General features: G+C 43.4%; 1 protein-coding gene across 4 annotated transcripts; it reads left to right on the top strand.

Annotated features, from left to right (window-relative positions):
- The first annotated feature begins 635 nt into the window (after window positions 1-635).
- Window positions 636-20,526, top strand: jam2a (junctional adhesion molecule 2a). 4 transcript variants are annotated; one of them, XR_009924851.1, is made up of 11 exons: window positions 636-988; window positions 6,791-6,856; window positions 7,099-7,209; window positions 7,849-7,998; window positions 8,094-8,281; window positions 8,532-8,634; window positions 9,126-9,233; window positions 9,417-9,432; window positions 11,579-11,650; window positions 12,935-13,955; window positions 14,013-14,651. XR_009924851.1 is itself a non-coding variant. In XM_062414881.1 (11 exons), exons 1-11 carry the CDS (start codon window positions 940-942, stop codon window positions 19,615-19,617), a joined length of 930 nt encoding a protein of 309 aa, XP_062270865.1. In that variant the 5' UTR covers window positions 636-939; the 3' UTR covers window positions 19,618-20,526. The 4 variants fall into 4 exon arrangements, 2 of the variants coding, with proteins under 2 accessions (XP_062270865.1, XP_062270866.1); XM_062414881.1 differs by lacking the exon at window positions 14,013-14,651 and adding an exon at window positions 19,585-20,526 and having other exon boundaries at window positions 12,935-12,968; XM_062414882.1 differs by lacking the exon at window positions 14,013-14,651 and adding an exon at window positions 19,585-20,526 and having other exon boundaries at window positions 9,420-9,432; window positions 12,935-12,968.
- The last annotated feature ends 849 nt before the right edge of the window (window positions 20,527-21,375 follow it).

Below are 21,375 nucleotides of genomic sequence, written 5' to 3' on the forward strand. Positions count from 1 at the left end.
TCTTAGAAAACACTCAGTTTAGATTTTCTATAAGCAAGTGATAACTGATGTATGAATAACAGTAAATGCTGGAGGAGTTTCTTCTTGAGAAACCAAATTTCTTGCAACTAATTATCTACATTTCCTGCTATCCAGAGATGGATCAGACGTGACATTTAAGAGCTTTAAAGTCTCATAAGTGATCTATTCCTAGGTACCAGCAACCCTTTAAGGCTCCATGCTTTATTACAAAGTGCTACCATGATCACTTTTAAACTGCATGAATGATAATCTTTGTTTAATAGAAATATAAAACTCCAGCAGCAGCTCATCAGACTGTCAGTGATCCAGGTGTTCCTTTTAAAATCAATCCTTTGGCTCAATCTTTGCTCTCCAGTTGTGTTTTTAAAAAACTTTGGGGTCAGACCGGGTCTCCCCCTGGCTAAGGTATGATGGGTGCCACACCTTGTTGCCATACCCAGTTGATTCCGGTGTTGTGTGGCCAATTGGCAGTGCAGTGCGCGTCTTGGACACGGCGCTGCGCTCTCGGTGCTCCGCTGCTCTGCTCGTCTGAAAGCACACCCCGCCCTCCCTCCCTCCCTCCCTCCTCCATCTCCACCTCAACCAGCGCCGAAACCTCACAACTAGAGGAGAGAGCACATCCATCCGGCTCCCTTAATAGTAACCGAGGCACACCGTGTCCCAGTCCAGACCCCCCTCAGTTAGGACACCGGGTACTCCAGCGCGATCAGTCCCGTAAGTGCGTCCCCCTCACCCGCTCGTCTCGCTGTGCCGTGCCGGTCCGGTCCGGTCGCTTCTCCCCCCCCTTGGAGAACAGTATTCCCTGAGCTGGATGAATTATTGGAGAGTTTTGAACAAGTGCGAGAAGAAAGCTGAGGCTCAGGATCTGCCTCCTCGCTCCGTCCTGGGAAGACTCCAGAGCCAGAGTTGTGGACGATAATGGAGGGGACGTCCCTGTATCTTCCTATTGTTATTTTACTCATGCAATGTAAGTGGAAACTATTTATCCAACACAATCAAGTCTCTGTTTGGATATGCGACCTGCTTAAAGTGCTGGCTTCCGTTAAGTGTATTTTAGCTGATCCTGCACGTTACTTTGTATTTATCATGATGCACAAAAACATGAATGTCCTAGAATCAATACTCTGCAGAAAAGTATTTTAAATGTAGCACTCTATGCTTAAATTTGCATTTTAATATGTAAATATATACTTTTTTTAAACAGCTGGCTTTAAGGAAAAATATCTTTGATGATTGGATTTAGTTTGCTGTAAATTTCTTTCTAAGATAAATTCATCTGAAAATATGAATTTACATTAGAAACTAAGTTTAATATAAAATCTGATGGAATTCATTGCAGCTCTGTTTTTTCAGTCACTTTTATGTCAGTGGTTCTCAAATCTTTCCACATTAAGAACCTCTGAACTGGCACTAATTGGACCACGGACCCCAGTTTGATAAGATTTTGTCCCAGGGTCCCCCATCTAATAAGATTCTTGCTTTTATATGTTTTATTAGAGGAAGTGTATGAATCCCATGAGCAAAGTAGTCATATATTCTGTGATGGTGTTACTTATATGCATGATATAGTGAAAATAAATTATTCCCCTTTTTCTGGGGACTCTCCCTGGGCTCCACTTTGAGAACTACTGCTCTGTGTAGATAAAGCCCTGCTGTGAGATCTGGCAGTGTGATGATACAGCCAGGCTGGGTTCCTACAAGTTGGCCCTAAAGTTGCACTTGGCTGCGTGCCACCCAAGGGTGTGGGCAGCATGGCGGTGGCGGGTGGGTGCCCATTTTGGCCGAAAAGGTGGCAAATCTGTGTGTGAGGTCAGTGATTGGAGCCCCACCAGAAACTTGAGTTTTACGTCGTGACATTGTGTTTGCATAGCAGGGATGTAACCAGGAGACTGAAGGAGTTGGGAACAAAACAGGAAAATGTTAACGTTCCAGTGGAAAGGAGCGATAAAACCTAAGAAATCCGGTTTCTTAGATTGGCAAAAAAAAAAAAAACAAACAACCCCCCCAAAAAAAAAACATTTAACTTTCCTCGATTGCCTTTAATGGAAACCTGGAAAAGAGACGGAGGGGCAGGAAAAGAGAAAGCAGTGGAAGTGTTAGCACTGTGGGGGAGCGGTAGCAGTGTAGGATAGATGTGTTGAGACAGTGTGAGTGAGTGACGCACATTTTACTCTGTGTTGTCCACATTTTGCCACCTGTCAGGCCACCAGGTCACGAGTTCAGAGGTGTGTGCATGTCCAGGCGTGTTGTGGACAACCTGACAGAAATCACTCATCGTCTGGCTCTCTGATTGATGCCAACAGTGTAACGGCAGGGTCGAATCTGCTCTCGCACTGAACGCCTGATGGTTGTATTGTTTTCAAAGTCCAGGAGGAAGTGTTTTGGGTGGTTCTCTGTTGCAAGAGACCCATCATCCCCTATTTCAAGCTCTCACAGCTGTTGCTCACTGGGTTACAGTCATACAGAGAGGCTTTGTTCAAATGGAGAACGCACGCACACACACACACACACACACACACACACACACACACACACACACACACACACACACACACACACACACACACACACACACACACACAGTCCTCACCCTGTTTTTCTCTGTACCCCTCCAGCCTTGAAACGTGTGTGTGTTGCCCACACTCATGTTATCTGTATCACACAGCCAGACAGGATATTTCCTATGGGTCCTTCTCCCTCCCTTTTTAATACTTTTCCCTGTTAATTTGAAAAAGTGCCTTAATTATTACTGCGCCATGCTTTTGACCTCAGCTCAGCCCTGGCAACACCCAACCCCCGGTAACACTCTGTACGGACCACGTAATGAGAGCAAAGCTGCGTGCCAAGGAGCGAGCGTGCCATCTTTCTATTTTTGCTCAGGCGAGAGGGTGGGTGTCCCTCTGTGAGTTTAAGCTGTCGCAGTGTTTGGTGGTTTGATGTTAATGCCACGCACGAGATGTGCATGTGTTTGTGTTTGTGTGTGTGTGTAATCTTGCTTCTGTGTTGATACCTTTTTGTCTAGATGTTAGTGTGTCTTCAGAGGCACGACGGGCCCTCAGCAAGAAAGCCTTTTAAATAGTGTAGCTGCTGTACCTGGTGCCATGCTGGAGGACCACCAGAGATGTGTTGCTGTGAAGCAAATGGAAACTTTAAAAAGTCCACATAAGCTTTTTCGACACCAATTTCAGTTTATGATTCACGCCGTGTGAGAATATTATCTTTCTGATGTTGCTTTCATATTAAAAATTTCATTAAACGAGCAATTTTGCTGGCCCAGAATCTGGGGATAATTTAGGGTGCCAATGCTAGTACAAATCTGACTTATGTGCTTCTAACTTGAGTTGATTCTCAGGCCAAATCAGTCTGCACAACTGACATCTTATCAAATCTGGCAGCCGTATCCAGATCCAGCCGCCAGATCCAGCTAATAAGTGGTCCTCACAACCAATTTTTCTGACAAATAGCCTGACTCAGCCGGCTTTTTTGTTGTGAACCACTGAGCCATTTTATATCGGTTTAAAAACATCCCCTTTCGGTAGACGTCTAGGCTAAAATAAAAGTCCTTTCTTTAAATACCTGGACGTCCACATCAGTGATGACTTGGAGACTCAGGATTTCAGCATGTCATTAAAGATTCTCAGCAGCTTCAGTTGCATCTTAGAGAGCATCTTGACCAGCCGTGTCACTGCGTGGCAAACGCCTGCCGAGAAGATCGTCAGGGTGCCATGACGATCTCTGCAGGACATCTACCAGCAGAGAGCGCATAGAAGGAGCCTGCAGTATCAGACTCCACTTTCACACTTGTGCCCTCTTGCACGAGGTACGGCAATGTGAAATGCAGGACTTCCAGGCTGAGGAACAGCTTTTATCCTCAGGCCGTCAGACTAATCAATTGATCCAATCAACTGTCCCACCCCTGACCCACCTCACCATACAGGAAGCTTCAGAATTCAGGGGAACTTGTTTTAACCTTGCATATGACAAGAAACACAATTTGACTAGAAAGATGCTTAAAATGCATTAAATGTTGGCTCACGTTTACATTTTAAGGCTAAAACAAGCTTCTCTAGGCTGCATGATACAGATGTTGAGTTTTTTCATGTCCGTCACTCCCCAATGGGAGTTAGATTAACCAATCAGCTCTGCATTATGCCTTGTTGAGATTTGGGAGCCGTGTGAGCTCTTACGTATACCCATAATGCCCTTTTCTGTGTAAATCCAGAGAGCCATAATTCCAAACTCAGTCTATATGTCTTGTGAGATTATATCTTACATTTGGATGTCTCATGCATATTTAATTAGTTTGTGCATTGTCTACATTTTACGGTCACGCTTAGTCTAAAACTGAGCAGTAAAGCCGAAAAACCCCCTCTACAGCTACAACATAGAGTTGCTGCTCATTGGGTCAACTTCCCAGCTGACACTCGTCCCTAAACACCGACTTCTTGGACAGCAGGGCTTTTATTTAGAAAGCCAAACCATGTGAACATTACCCACCATGCAGTTGTGAAATGAACTGAACAGGCCATGTGTTTGTCGTCTGCCTCGACGCCTTTTGGAGCTAATTGAGGCCATCGAAGCTGACGGTGCTCATAGTAGTAGAGCACAAAGTGAAGCGGGGCACAGGAGCAGCGGGACCTCACATGCAGAACCTCTTTGCTCATTTATTTTTGAAGCGTGTGTGTTTGTGTGTCAGTCAGTGTGACAGTCAGTCATGCAGAGGTAAAGTGCAGGCATGTTGTCAGCCCCGCTGTATTTCCTTTTTCTCAAAGAGACACCCTTCAAGGTGGCGTCAGGCCTGGTCTCACACTATGTGACAAGAGCTTCTCCCATTCACAGTCTTACTGTCTGAGAGGATCTCCCTCGCTTTCAATCCCACTCTCTCTTTTATTCATGCTTCTCCGGGTCTCTGGTCCCCTCTCCACCATCCTCCCCTGCCCCCCCACCACCAACTCCGCCTCACTCTCCTCCGCTCCCTTCATTTGTATTCTATTCTTAGGGCCGCTCATCTCTCCTTTGTCGTTCATTCTCGTCCCTTTTTTTAATCTCATTGTATCTCCTTCCTCCTCGTGCTCAGCCTTTAGCGAGACAATGCTCCTCAGAGGGTGTCGAGGTACACGAGCCAAGGCTACGGTGATAATCCTGTTACACCGCCGCGAGTCAACACATGGCAAAGTGAGGGGAAGGGAAGGGAAGAGAAGAGCGTCTGGTGGGAGAGCGTGCAGTTTTAATTCACTTAGCCGGAAGTTTGACCAAGTGAAGCTGGTGAAAATTGAGCCAACTTTAGGAAAAGCTTTTAAAAAAAAGCTTGAGTGCGTAATGCTGCATTTGGCAGATGACATTATAATTGTATAGGCTGTTGTTTATTTAAAAGGCTAATTTAAAAATAGCAGTTGTTGTAGAAATAGAAAGGGATAAACCCATAGGACTGCCTATAAACTCCATGCTCAGTTTGCGTGGCCATCCGACATGTCCGCCTTCCTGTTCTCTTACATCCACACTTCCTGCTCTTTGTCTCAGCTTGCCTTCAATTCTTTTACATTCACCCCTCCCTTCAGACTTCTGTAGTCCAGTAACAATGGGGCCCCCCATGCAGGAAATAACTGACAAACAGGAAACTGGAGGATTGAGTAATTTTAGTATAAATGTTGACGATTGTGAGATTTTAATCTGTACGCGTCATGCTATTTGCTGGAACAATGGCAGGAAAGGTAAATGTGTGTGTGTGTGTGTGTGTGTGTGTGTGTGTGTGTGTGTGTGTGTGTGTGTGTGTGTGTGTGTGTGTGTGTGTGTGTGTGTGTGTGTGTGTGTGTGTGTGTGTGTGTGTGTGTGTGTGTGTGTGTGTGTGTGTGTGTGTGTGTACGTACGTACCAGTGAGGCCAGTTAAGTTATAATGTATGTGAAGGGTCCTCTCCTGTGACCTCTTCATTCCACCAAATTAGTCAAAAGTTTTCACATCTTCAACTAAAAGTTCTGAGTTTTGCAAAAGCCCTTAATGTTCCGCTAAGTACCCCTGAGGCCCTTTCAACATTTATTATGTAATTTCATGGCCTTTCTCTAAACTTGCTGGCTTTTGGGAGCTGTGAGGCTTTCAGTGAGTGTTAACTGTTCTCGCCATGTGCTTGTTTCTAACCCGTTTCTCCCCCAGGTGACCTTTACCCACATTTAACCTGCAAACAACCGCAGACAAGCAGACAATAATCCAACCCCTAACCCAATCAGCACGCAGGAAAGGCAACTCCTTGCTTACTCTTCCTGTTTGGATGCTTTTGGGATGAGGGAGGGGTGGTATCTGTGACACGCAGCTGGTGAGGAAGCAAACACCGACAGTGTGCCCATCCGCCTCTGGTTAATGCCCCTCCATTCATCAGGTTAATCTGGACAAGCTGGCTGCAGTGAGCTCTGGAGATGTTTGGTGACCTTGTCCTAACCTGTGCTTAAATAAACATACGGAGGCTTGCTCTTTAACACCCCCCCCCCGCAGGATTAAAGCGGAGGAGGGAGTAATCCTGCCTTCACCTCACATCTCCAGAAGAGACTCAGACTGCTGCGTTCGCCTCAGTCGAGCAACAGAGCCCAAAGACGGCCATTAAGCATTCTCCTCTTGCAGTTGGCGGGCAACGTGGAGCACTTTACCCAATTCACCTTGCCCCCCCTAATGGATGACAAGCGATATTGTGTTCTGAACTGCTCTCACCCCTCCTCTTCTTCTTCCTTCTTTCTTTTTTTTTTTTTTAATCTCCCACTCTCCTTCTCCACCCTCTACCAGGTTCCCCCTCCGTTCCTGTTATCGTGTCGAGCAAGCAACACAAGGTGGAGGTGCGGGAGTTCTTAGGTGAGGCAGAAACATTTTTTAAAAAAGCAACCCATGTCTGAGCCGCCTCATCTCACTTTTGAGCCATTTTTATCCTCAAGAGCTTCTATCAGATTCTCTCTGACAGAATAAACTATGAGGCTATAAATAGAGCAGGCAGTTAAAAATGCCAGTGATCGAAGGCTTTGCTGCTCCTCCATAAATATCTCATTGGACATGTCCCCCCCCCCCCCCCCCCCCCCCCCCCCCCACACTTCTTTCAGATGCGGTCCTGTCCTGCGAGTTCCGCACAGAGAGGGACCAGAACCCACGCATCGAGTGGAAGAAGAAGGGGAAAGATGTCTCCTTTGTGTACTTTGAGGGAAACTTCAAAGGTGAGAAGGCAGCCTGTCGCTCTTTATCCGCAGGGTGTCAAAGAGGGCATTTGTTTTAATCAGCTTGCAGTACCAGCTGGATGGGGGTTTGCAACACGGGATGAGAGAAAGCAACCGGATAGGCCGAGACAGGACCGATGTATAACGTGTAAGAGATTTTATCATGTGTCAATGGTGTCAAAGCATAAAATCGTAGCCTGTCTCTTATCCTTGATCTCCCCATCTCTCCCTCTCCGTTAAGGTTTAGTGATGTGGATTTAATGGGTGAAATAAATAATGAATCACAGCTTTCACCTGGTCACAGTCTTAAAAGGACAACGCAGTTAGCCTGAGAGGTTTCTCAAATATGTCACGGCTTCAGAATGCCGCTCTGATGCACACTTACAAAGTGACATGAATAAAGTTGTTTCTTTAAAAGAAGTGCTGCCAACCAACAGCTTTTAAATTCACCCGAGTGATGAAAAACATTTTGAAGTCAGTGTGAGAAATGCAGAAATGCATCATGGTCTATCTGGAAACATGTTTCTTTTTCTAAGTTCCTGAAAAGTTGAAACACAACTAATACTTGATATAGTGAGTACAAAGTAGAATGCATTTAAAATAAGCCTTGTCATGTTCTTTTCTCTCTCTCTCTCTCAGGTCCCTTTGAAGGGCGGGCAACCATTGCAGGGGCGACAGTGACACTGAAAAGGGTGACCCAGGAGGATGCTGGGGAGTACCGTTGTGAAATAAGCGCTCCTCTTGACCCTGTAAATCTGGGCGAGACTAATGTCACCCTCAAAGTCCTGGGTAAGACTGACTGATAATCAACAATGGGGGCAAAAAAAGGCTAATATGATAAAAATGCTTCTGTTGTGTAAGTTTCACTTTGTATTGTCCTTCAGTGCCCCCACACACCCCGTCCTGTGAAATCCCCAGTTCAGCAGTGACAGGCTCAGTGGTGCAGCTGCGCTGTCGGGACCAGCAGAGCATCCCGCCTGCTACATACTCTTGGTACAAGGACGACCTGCTAATGAGCCAGGCGCGGCACGCCAACGCCACCTATCTAATCAACCAATACACAGGAATACTGGTGAGAGCGGGAATATTTGTTCATGTGCAGATAAGATAAAAAGGGAAAGGGTGGGGTGCGTATTTGGAAATACTTGACAGTATCTCCATGCAGTAACATCCTGTTGAAACGAGGAGGACAGAGATGCTTCCGTTTAGTCTGATTCTGAATACTTGTTTCCAGGAGAAGAAATGCACGTTCTCTATTTTCTAACAACGATTAAAGCCACCCTCATAAAAGTTTTCTCCTCTTCTCCTCATCTCTTCTTCAGGAGTTTAAAACTGTGGCCAAAGAGGACACCGGCACATACCGCTGCAAGGCTTCCAACGGGGTGGGACCAGCCAAGTCGTGTGAGGGCAAGCGCATGACGATAGGTGTGTGTGTGTTGTTTTTTTTGTGTGTGTGTGTGTCAACACTTTATCCTGTCTCTTCCCCCACACCTTTCAGTAATGGAGAAAGTCAGGGATGCAGTGGAGAGGAAAAGCCCGCTAAACTGATTTCACCCTGCTTCTAAAAGAGAGTAGGAGAGAGTAGCCACCATCTATATACTAACTTACCTAAGCTTGAAGGACGACAAGTTATATCTACAATCATGCTGTTTTGTATGGAAACTGCTAATAAATCCTACATTGTGCTCTAGGTTAATGCACACAAGCATTTTATGCAATTAATAAATTATTGAGAGTACTATAGGAGTACAGGAAGAGGCATTAGACTGAAATGCATTCAAATATAGCCTCTCCATATATGTTGATGTTTGAGTCTGTCTGTAGGAACGGGAGAGTTTTTCTCCGTCCGTTTCTCACCTCTTATGAAAAAAGCATCATAATTCACGCGTTCATTGTCTTCTCCATTCATCTTCCAGAGGACGTCAACGTCACAGCCGTGGTGGCAGCCGTGGTGGTGGTCTGCCTGGTCATCGTGGTCTTAGGATGCGGGGGATACCTCTTACATCGCAATGGCTTCTTCAGCCGTGAGTTTGTCCCTTCTAGTTCAGTTGTTTTCAGTGATTTTTCTCTCTCCATCCAATAGACACTTTATCTGCTTGTATGAGCTGTACATCAATTATTAGAGTTAATGTTCATACTTGTCCATAAAAAATGACGCACGCTCTTTTTTTGTTGTTTTGCATGATGCTCCCCGACTCATCCATCAGCAGGACACAGAGGAAGGTAAGAGCTCTGTGATTGAATTAACATTGATGTGAACAAACACAGTCTAATATCCTAAACACTGAGGACTAAGGGGAAGGGGGAGGAGGATGAAGGGGGTGGGGGAGGGTGATCTGTTGTTATTGCACTTAGACTGTGTGTCTGTGCGCTGAGTCAGGACCGTGTGGAGTGACAGCTGTGGCTGTGTGCGTCTATATGTGTGCGTTTCTGAGCCACAGCAGCGCCTGTTTTTCTACTCATCTGGTGATTGGTGCCAACAGATGTAAAAACCTTGGGAAAAGTTTTTTTTTTTTTCAGACATTGATTGCCTCTTGCAGGCAGATGTACATCTGTTGAAATTGTGTCAAATTTTTGCCCGACAGATCTGACAATGCAGGGGAAGAGAAATAATCAGTGCAACATAATTATGGAATAATTACTCGCTGTTAATCAGCAAGGAGGGAAATATTGTCAGTTGAAAGAATTGCAGGCAATTAAACTGATTGGACGGGTAATTTGAAATGGATTATTTAGATATTGGAGAGATGGAAGGATGAGAAGGTGGCAGAGCAAAGGGCTGGTAGTGCAGCGCATTTACACACAATAACAGGCCCTGTTCTGCAAATACACTACAGTGGGCGTAAGGGTGTTTTGATGCCCGAATGGCCGTTAAGCCTGAAACCACAGACCTAAATGCATGTCCTCATGTGACTGGCCTAACTTGCTCGACTTTGTTATTGTTATTTGATTACTTGCTTGTTACTGCGAAGCGTTTGATGGAGAGTCAGCGTGGAGCTCTCCTTGAAGCTGATGCGAAAGCTCTTTGTCTAGGTTAAAGTCTGATGCTTATCCCACTGAGCTAACTGGAGCTGTCAGTGTCAACTTCTATTTATAGAACAGGCTTCTTCACAAAGACTCAAAGACAATGTGACATGATTTCTGATGCACCAATAGTAGGCACAAGTTAACAGAGTAGGAATGCAGATCTAGGGTGTAACTCTGCCTTTCTGAGAAAAAGATATAGCCAGGACCTGGTGAGAGGGATGCTGACCAGAGTCCACTTTTATGTTGTCCTTCATAGATGATGCTTGTAAGATTATTTTTTTAATGAAGAATTTGGAAGGGAGATTTCAGATCCTTAAAATAATAGAGGGAAGCAGTTACTCGTAAATCAAAGTGTCCTCGAACAATACACCTCACATATAGTATATATATATATATATATTTGATGTAACATAGTTTACAGTTTTATTTTTCATATCTATCAATTGTGACACAGAACATGAGTCAAAAATTTTAGATGTAAACTATACATATAAAAAGCTAGTGCTGTCAAAATGAACATGTTCATCTTTTAATAAGAGATATTTAGCACATTTTAAAAATAAGGCATTATACTGTCTGTCAGAGGCAGTAGCAGACTCAGTTTTATAGCTACAGTGAATATATTTATATCCTATGAAAGGAGAAGGCATCCATCGACACCAACCGTGTCTTTAGGCTAAATTTTGTTGCGGGAGTGGGAACTCCCTCTGTGTCTTTGTTTGTGTGAATCACAATCTTTCCTTGTCCTTTTTTCATAGTTGCATGAACTAATATGGATTTTGTTTATATTCAACTAGAACTTGATCACGCAAATACATTTACTGTTAATTCTAATTTATATTAGTGCAAATATTGCCTTCTAAGCTAATATCTAATGCGAATAGCCTCGATAGTTTTGAAATCAACTTTTGAAACTGATTTCTTAGGTTTTCCTTAATCATAGAGATGTATGAGGGGTCTAAACTGGAGCTTTGAGGAACACCAATAAAATAGCCACATATATCCAGTTACAGTAAGTAGATGTCTTGCTCGAGGACACTTGGACAGCTGCAGTACAAACCTAAAAGAAAAGGCAGTAGGAAACAATTGCATAGGATGTGGATTTTGGATCGCTGCATGTGATTGGCTCACCACTTGGCCGGCTCACCCCCAGCATTTCAATTGACTCTGCTGCATCGTGATTGGCTGCATGTCTGTACAGCATTGCCGCTAATATCCCCTCCTCCCCCCCCAACCCATATTCAACCCCCCTCCATAAAAGCATGGTGTGCAGTGTGAGTCCGAAATGACCACCCCTCTTGTTACACCTTTTTTTTTAAAGCCAACAAACTGACCCCAACAGGTCATTTTGGATCTCCCAGTGTCATGGGGCAGCCCACATCAGCAGCCAAACCCTGCACAGAACTGAGGACACGTGAGTGCTTAGACACGGCTGTCAGACAGATATGGAAGCAAATAGCTGGCTGTAATGATTTGACTCTTATGGGTAACTGAATACTTGGTCCTAAAATCATTCAGACTTGATCACTTATCCTTATTTGCTGGGGTGTTTATCATTTAGAAATGTGGCGATACACACAGAGATGAACTGTTAAGCTCTGTTCTGGTGCCTCCTGCTCTCTGTGATCACCTATGCTGTTTTAATGCAGCCAAATTCACAATATAGTTGTCATTTACATATTTGTGTGTTTCTTGTATGAAATCTCAGAGTATCTACTACCACATTTGTATAAATGGACTGTAAACATGTATTTATGCTGTATTGTGATGCTTTGTCACTGTACGTCAATTGTATCACTCATTTCAAACTTCATGCTCATTCTGATATCTGACAAGAGACACAAAAATGTATTAAATGAGCACTATATGGTGAATGTTGGCTGCATTAAAAAACAGTAAAGTTGATGACAAAGAGCAAGAGGAGCCAGAACAGAAATTTAATGTGCACGGTTTATTTAACTACTGTATTCAAATGTTTGTGTATACATATCAGGGACAGCTCACTCTTTAATTATTTGTATATTTATTTATTCGTTTTCTTACCAAGTTACTGTTTAGAGTCATTCATGCTCTCACTTCTAGGGCGTACCCATGTCAGGATTTGCTTGATGGATGAGGAAATGGGAGCTTGCTACATAGTATGTGTAGACATTGAAATGAGACACAGACTGGCTTCCACATTTGGGTGCCCTGAAAGCTTTTTGTATACACGATGTGATTTTGTTTAATCATTAAGCTCTCGAGATGACACACTTGTGCCGAGCTCATAGAATAGTCTATGCCGTAAACCATCAACTGCGCCTGCCTTGTTTGAAGTTTGTATACTTCCTATTCCTTTAAGCCTTCTGTAGTGGTTAGGTGTGTATAAGATTGAAATAATTGGTTGCTTTTTGCTTCCATAGACAAACCAGCAATGGTAGTAACTGTACATACCAAGTCATTTTGTGTTTATTTGTATTTACTAAGATACAGATATTTATAACTTGAGGTTACAGCTTACAGTCCTCTCTCCAAATACAACCCTGCAGTTAAGAGGCAGCATTTCCTTTTTACCCAATGGGAGGTTTGCCATGTATGATGTGCATTATTTATGCAGGGCAAGATATGACTCAGGACATAGCTGTCCGCCTCGAGTTTCCGCTCTGCTTTGTGACTGTGTCAAACTGTCCGATGTGCTTACCACGTCTTTGTCTTTCAGGTCCAATGTCAACTACATCCCTCCGCCCCAAGAAGTAAGTCCTTTTTTTCACCCTCTCTGCATCTCCCCACTTCCCTCCTATATTAGGCACTCAGTGGTGTTGTTGACTTTAAGGATAAGGCTAACAAATGTTCAGTTTTTCTTATCGTCAACATATAGTTTGCAGTCAAACCAACAAGGAACTCGTCCTAGTAAGTATTGTGGGTGTATCCAAAGCCTAATATCTTATTCTTCTGTGACTTTTTTTCCTATCTTTATTTAAGAGTGTGATACTATTAATTTGAGAGCATGATTTATGTAATTTATGTTCAGATTTGTGAAATGATCTCTAAAAACCTGCCCTCGCACTCATTTAGCTTCTGTTTGTGCTTAAGTTTGCTCTGTTTCTTGTCAAACTGTATGCTTGCAGTCAGATATATTGTTGCTGGCACTGATTTCCTGTGCTCCAATCTGTGTAAGCAATATATCTGAATGCGAGCATCTGAGAAGAAACAGAGCAAATTTAAGTGCAAGCAGAGGCTACTTGAGTGCAAGGGCAGGGTTTTGAGAGATAATACAAAATCTGAACATTAAATCAATAAATCATGCTCTTAAATGGATATACCATGCTCTTAAATAAAGATAGGAGGGGGGGAAAAAAAACTATATACAGCGGGTGACACGTTCCTTCAGTCCACAGGCAACGTCTACCATAGTTTGTTTAGAGACCACTCGGAAGAGTAATAACAGTGGTAAGAGAGAGGTTACTTGTATGGTAGATGTCACTGTGCACGTGCAAGAACATGGCTCCATTTACTGTACTTTACTAGCTTGTTGTGCTACATATCACAATCTCTTGGCTTTGTGCTGTCCTCTGTCTTAGGTACACCTGTGCAATCTAATTCAATCCAAAACAACAGCTCTACTATAGATTCTGTATTATGAAGATTATACATTTTCAGTTTTTTGATGACATTGTTAAAAAGGTGATAATTCTTCATGTTTATTATTGAGGTTGTGCTACGTGGTGGTGGTGGTGGTGGTGGTGGTGGTGGTGGTGGTGGTGGTGGTGGTGGTGGTGGTGGTGGTGGTGTACTAGGGTGCATTATATTGACTGGTGTTACTGGACTCATGATTTTCTCTCTCACCCTTAATTAAGGAAATGTCCATAACAGTGGCCAGTGACTGTAAAGCCAAGAGGTTGTCCTATGTAGTGCAATAAGCTAGAGAACTCTGAAAGAGGAATATGATGTGTATCAGGCTTTGGCTACACACGCAAATAGGATGATTTTATTGTTGGTCTGGATGGACATAAGATATGTTGATGATAAGAGAAACAGTCATTCACCAGCCAGTGTTATCCAGGTCATGTATTTTAAAATGGGCTAAGTTGATGACACACACATTTGTTTCACCCCTTGTCCAAAAAGCTTCAGTTCTGACTGAGCAGTGGCTAGTCACAGCTCTTTCACCTATGTAGGGAGGTTTGACACCTTCAGGGTCATTGAGGTCACAGGTGGGTCTGTAGTCCAGCTGGCTGTCATGTTAGTGTTGTAGGCGCCAATCAAGGTGTTAATAGTGTTAAACTGCCTGGGATGAAAGGACAGGATTATAAGTGGTGTGTAAATTGTGTAATCCAGTTTGACAAAGATGGCTTCCTCTTCACAACCTCCATCTTCCCTGTCCAATAATACATTGCTGTCCATTAAAGTGTCCCTTATCCTTTAAGATGTAGGTAGACTGCTGGCTCCTGACTAGAGAAGTTGGACCATGTGTTTGTTTTGTCTCCCTGATGTAGAGGTCTGTGCAGTCTTTGTTGCATTGGACTGTATATACTTAAATATTTGGGTGTGTTGTATTTAAGATGGACACGCTTCTGTCTGTGTGTCGCTAGGCTTTAAAAACACAGGGACGCAGTGCCTCCCATCCACTTATTGAATAAGTTGTTGTTGTTTCATTTATGTGTGTGTGTATTTGTTATGTAGTATTGTATTGTGAGTTAGGAGTGTTGGTTTGACTGTGTACCATATTTGGATTTCCTGATGTGTTGCCACTCCCCCTAATGGGTAGGTCCTTTGTTTTGTGTGGGTGTGGTGCAATCAGCGGAACAGGTGGATGGAGTGATTGGCCACAGTATATGAGAGCATGGCTCTCAAGAGCGCTTAGCGGTCTTGGCGCTTAGCCGGTCGAAGCGTTAAGCCGGACGTAACGTCAAGGGGGGCGCGTCTACAAAGGGGGGCGCACGTCTACAAAATCGTCTACCAAAAACGTCATCCAAAAACGGAGACCGAACACGGCAGGAATCTAACTTCAATTTTACAAAACAAAACCTAACCTAACTAAAGTCTTGTCACTGGGCTACAAGTTGACTGTAAGTATGTCTAATCCATTTCTTTTACAAAACATCGCTAATCTCAATCCCCACAGTTTTTCAAACAAAAGAAACTGCTAAAAAGTTTGTGCAACGACTACATCGCAGCCTCACCTGCAACCAATAATTGATTACTCAATTACTGGGTGTGTGTGTGTGTGTGAGAAGAACCCTAGCACACCAGACCTTCACATCAACTACAACATGCCTAAAATTCACCCTGTGCTTTTTCTTGTCTCACAGGCAATCCAGATGACAGATTCCAGTCCCAGACCTTTTTACCTTCAATGTTTATATTTAATGTGCTTCTCCCTCTCCCCCAACCAGTCAATGCAAGGCAAATGGCCGCCCACTCTGAGCCTGGTTCTGCCTGAGATTTCTTCCTGTTAAAAGGGACTTTTTTTTCCCCCCCCTTGCCATTGTCTTGTGCTTGCTCATGTGGGAATGTTGGGTCTCAAACCTGCTCTATGTGTAAAGTGCCTTGAGATAACTTTGTTGGGATTTGGCACTATACAAATAAAGATTGATTGCTTGATTGATTGATTGATTGATTGATTGATTGATTGATTGATTGATTGATTGATTGATCGATCCTGAGACCAAAGCATTGATTATCAAGATTATCAACACAACTGCTCCAAAATCCAAGACCGGCCCCTTTTCCACTGCAGCACAGCTCCACAGCTGCACAGCTCCACAGCTCCACCAGGCCTGGTCACCTCAACTCCCCATGTCGACCAGAACAGTTTGTAGAATTCTGTCTCAAAATGGCCTCCGTGGTCAAATCGCTGCCCAGAAACCAGCACTAAACAAAACGCAATTAAAAAAAACCTGTAACATTTGCCAAGGCCCACAACCTGCTAAAAGGACGGACGCTGGAAAAGTGGCAGAAGGTGGATTTCTCAGACGAATCTTCAGTCGAATTACATCACAGCCGCTGCAAATATTGCAGGAGACCTACTGCGGCCCGCGTGGATCAGAGATTTGGGTTTGGTGGGCGAAAAATCACGGCCTGGGGTTACATCCGGTATGGGGGGGTGTGCGAGACATGCAGGGTGGAAGGTGATATCGATAGCCTAAAATATCAAAAAGTATTAGCTACCTCTTACATTCCCAACCATAACAGGGGTCAAATTTTGCATACTTGAATCTCTACATCAAAGTTACTCAAGGACTGACCAGCCCAGTCACCAGACATGAACATCATTGAGCATGTCTGGGGGTAGAATGAAATAGGAAGCGTCAAAGACAAAACCAAACAATCTTGATGAACTCTGGGAGGCATGTAAGACTGCTTTCTTTGTTATTTACTGATGACTGATAATGATGATTTGAATTAAAGCCGCAAGCGGCGATGGCGGGCCCTCGCTCACCCATGCCACCGCGGAAGCAGAAAGTGAGAAAAAAAACCTGGAAGGAGGCCAAAACTGCAATGTTTCATTCATCCAGTAGGGGGCAGTCACCAAATGTGGTGCGTTCAGGGGCGGCCCCTCATCACTCATGTGAAGTTTGGAGTGAATCGGACAAAGCGAGAGGGAGTTATGAGCATTTGATGGTTCGTCCACCAGGGGGCAGTAATGGGATGCGTGCAGGTGTGTTGAGGGTCAGTCCCTCATCACACATGTGAAGTTTCGTGGAAATCGGACAATGTCGATGCAAAAAATGGCACTTCCTGTTTCCGTTAGGGGGGGGGGGGGGGGCGACATGAGCGACACCCCTATCAGATGGAAGAGGTTTCCACCCTGGACCTGTGTATCAATTTTCATGATGATACGTGTTCAATAAAGCCATCAAAAAGACAAACGTATTTTCATGGCGAGGAATTGATGGTAGCCACGCCCCCACAGGGACGCCATTACTCGTAGCTTCACAGTGTTCATAATGTAGCTTCACCAACTGGTTATGCATGTTTTAGAAGTGGAATGAAGTTGATGGGGTCAACTATGTATTTTTCATGAATTTAAGTTCACTTCCTGTTACCACCGGGGGGCGCTATGAGTTACGTGGGAAGTTAATATATCGGGACGTTCGGGGCGGAGCCGTCATCGTGTCCAGCAAGTTTGAAGCTGATTGGATGAAGTATGTGGGCGTGTACATGGCGAGCACGCCAAAGTTAGTTGAGCCCTGGCAGAAACACCCTTTGTCCTACGGATGCGCAGAGCACAACTTAAGCTCAGCTAGGTCTGGAGATGTCGCGTACCTAATTTGAACTCGATCGGGCCAACGCTGTGGGAGGAGTTAATTTTAGGAGGGAAAAATTCAAACCAAAATGGCAGACTTCCTGTTGGGTTGAGGTCATGAGGTCAAGATGGACACGCTTCTGTCTGTGTGTTGCTAAGCTTTAAAAACACAGGGATGCAGTGCTTTTTAAAGATCCCGTCCACGTATTAAATAAATGTTGTTTCCCCTCTCTTTTCTTCTGTAATCTTGATACTTTCACTGGTTATTTGTTGTTTTGTCAAAGGTCCCGTTTATGCAACCATAAGCTTTTAGACTTTCCTTTAGGTGTTTGTGCTCCTTCTCTTTTGCCTCGGTACTTGTGGGCACATAGTCAACAGTACTGCACAGGATTCTGTTAATCCCCAGCCTGTTTCACTGAGTGATTAGTCAATGAGTAAACGGTGATTAGTGTGTGGGTTTCTTGTATTTTAATGTTAAGGCTTATGTCCTCTTCAGTGTGTACCGCATAGTCCAAGACAGCCTCGCTACTGTCGGTTATGTCCTCCCACGTTAACTGGATGTCGCTGTCCACCGAGTTCGTGTTCTGCGACACTTCCGATTGGTTTTATTTCGATACGAGTGTCGTCCACATATCTGAATCGTTGGTTTGGAGCTCTCGTCTTCTTCTGTGTAGAGATTAATCACAGTGGGAGACATTGGTTGAACCCTTGGTGCAGCCATACTTGGTTTTGTCTTGTAGCAGTTGTTTCCTTACCGTCTCCACCTCCGTCAATAATCAGAAAACATGTGAAAAATGACGCAATGTTGGTAGGACACCATATTTCATCATAGTCCAGTTTCAGTTCCTTTGTTATGAGGCTTTGCTTGGTAACCACCTCCAACATTGTCAATAGGATTCTGAAACTGGACTCTCTTGAAACCATGGTGTCCTACAACACTGCCTCATTTTTCGTATGTATTCTAATTATTGACAGAGGTGCGGACTGTAAGGTGTGGACAACTCTTAGATCAAAATAAAAAAACCATCGGAAGTGTCACAGAACATGAACTCGGTGGACAACGACATCCAGCCGACGTGGGAGGACATAACAGACACTAGTGAGGCTGTCTTGGACTATGCGGTACACACTGAAGAGGACAGAAGCCTTAACATTGAATTACAAGAAACCCACACACTAATCACTATTTACTCATTGACTAATCACTCAGTGAAACAGGCCGGGGATTAACAGAACCGTGCCTAATACGGTCGACTATGTGCCCACAAGTACCGAGGCAAAAGAGAAGAAGCGCAAACACCTAAAAGGGAAACTCTAAAAGTTTGTGGTTACCTAAACTGGACCTTTACAAAAAAAAAATGTATATATATATATATATATATCCAGTGAAAACACCATGATTACAGGCAAAGAGAGAGTTAAATGAAACAACTTATTCAATAAGTGGATGGGATGGCACTGCATCCCTGTGTTTTTAAAGCCTAGCGACACACAGACAGAAGCGTGTCCATCTTAAATACAACACACCCAAATATTTAAGTATATACAGTCCAATGCAACAAAGACTGCACAGACCTCTACATCAGGGAGACAAAACAAACACATGGTCCAACTTCTCTGGTGAGGAGTTAGTATTCTACCTACATCTTAAGGATAAGGGACACTTCTTTTAAGGACAGCAATTTACACATATTGGACAGAGAAGATGGAGGTTGTGAAGACGAAGCCGTCTATGTCAAACTGGAACGACGTCACTCGACGGCCGAGTTAGTCTACGACACAATTTACCAGCCGCTTGCGATGCTGTCCTAACATCGCTATCCAGACAGTTTAACAGCAATTAGCACCTTGATTTACGTGACTACAAATACTGTCGCGACAACCAGGTGGACTAAAGGGCCACGTGCAACTTCTATGACCCTAGCTGTAAAAAGAAAAACCCTACAAGAGGTTAAATGCATGGGACTAACCAGCAGTCAGTCCAAAGAAGCCTTTTGGGTGGGCAGTGAAACATCTTCAACAAGTCCTGTCACTGTTTTTGATTGATTCACCACAGACAGATTTCTGAAATATGCACAAGAAAACATACTAAATTCTTCTTTTTCTGTCCCCGTCTGCAGGATTTCAAACACACCCAGTCATTCATGCTCTGAGAAGCTGGCCTTCCTTTGACTTCATCGCCTTCGTGATACGCTGCCAACACTGGATTCAGATTATTATTTTTTTCTTTTTTACTTCTCTGGACTCAGAATGAGCTCTTGATCTTCCAATAAACGCTCATTTCAATCTTCCTCTACCACTCCTTTTGGATGAGTCACGACAAACATTTGCAGGGCTTCTTACTCTCTTGCTTTGCTGTGTGAGTCGCCTCTTTCATAAATCTTTTCTGCTCATGTGGGATTCGTTACAATTGTATGGCACTCTGCTCCCCCCTGGTGGTCAGATGTTGAAATTCCAATTGATCTCTATTGAATGATCCAGGGACAGAGCTTTCTACACATTTGGTGGTTTTCTTCCCTCTGCAGGCCAATCGTTTTAACTACCTATGTTTTTTTTCTTTTACCAAAGACTGATTGTTTAAGAAGGGATTTTTGTTGCTTTCAAATTTTAATCCTCACTGGAGAATTCTCCTTAAAGCCATAGGGAAAGCGTTTCAGTTGCATGGTGGTTTTCCAATTACTCAAAACATAAATGCAGTTTACCTCAGCGTCTGCCACGTGCAACTTTTCTGTAATACCGGGTCCCCTGGCTACCGAGGGCCGCTCCGGGAAACTGCTCCGGCCAATTATTGAGACCGACCCCGTTCCATCCTATTGTGCCTGCATGGTCTTTTTTTATATACGTATATATTCCTTGTGCCTTTTTAATTTGTCTGTCGTATTTATCTATGGATCACAGGTTTTTTGTAAAGAATTTGCCTTACTTTTTTCTGTCTTTATATTTTTGTGCCACTGTTTATCAATGTTTATCAAATGGAGTGTCTGTTTTTAGACAGTGTGTGAATGGTTGTTCAGAGTTTTATTTGAATGGTGTATCAGTAATAAAAAGGTTTTCTATTAAAAGCCAAATTTGCAATCATCTATCACAAACTGACAATTATTCTCCACGTGACACTAAATCTGGTTGTTTTTGTGATCTACTGCGCTGTAATTAGTCACCAACTGTTTTTTCTGCAGTCAAATATTTTTAAAAATGGATTTTGTTGAGAAACATGCCAAACATTTGCTGGTTGCAGTTTATCAAATGAGGATTTTAAGCTTTTGTCTCATGATAGTAAACTGGATTTTAGAGTGTTAATTGGACAAAACATTTGAAGATGTCAACATTGGATCGTAGAAATTATAATGAAAATTTTACTCTATTTTCTGACACTTCTTAGACAAAACAATCGATTGAGAAAACTGACAGTTTAATCTCTGAAAATAATCATTAGTTGCTGCCCTAATTGTAACTGCCTCGTTCAAGAAACTAACTGCATCTTTTTTTATCTGTACATCTCATAAATGCTCACTGGTTCTTCTGTATTCCCAAACAGGGAAATACATAAGTGCAGCAAGCAAGACTATATCTTTCAAGTGCATTTCTTCCTTACGGGCATGGAGCGTCAGAGACAGGTCGACCGACAGCTCGATGCACCGGAGCGAGAGTTCAAACCCCAAATTCCAGTTGAATATTTGATAAAGACATTTTTTAAATCCTGTAAATAGGGAATGAGAGGGATGAGATTTAGTTATGACCGAGGCATTCTGTAGCATCTCTGGAATTACTGCAAATCCCAGTGAGCTACTGCTGCTTGGTACATTATCTGAGTTTGACATTAAAGTTTGTGCTGCACAAAAGCAACAGGTCAGATGGAAACTTACCCCATTTGACATTATGGTGAGTTTCACATATTAATCCTGGAGAAGCTT

Source organism: Scomber scombrus, chromosome 24 (genome assembly GCF_963691925.1).
Source record: "Scomber scombrus chromosome 24, fScoSco1.1, whole genome shotgun sequence".
Classification (NCBI taxonomy): domain Eukaryota; kingdom Metazoa; phylum Chordata; class Actinopteri; order Scombriformes; family Scombridae; genus Scomber; species Scomber scombrus.

Bases quoted from the DNA above. Each gene is read 5' to 3' on its own strand.
- jam2a (XM_062414881.1), top strand. From the start codon at position 940: ATGGAGGGGACGTCCCTGTATCTTCCTATTGTTATTTTACTCATGCAA. The intron at 6,857-7,098 runs GTGAGGCAGAAA...CACTTCTTTCAG, and splicing joins GGAGGTGCGGGAGTTCTTAG to ATGCGGTCCTGTCCTGCGAG. The intron at 11,651-12,934 runs GTGAGTGCTTAG...TTTGTCTTTCAG, and splicing joins CTGCACAGAACTGAGGACAC to GTCCAATGTCAACTACATCC.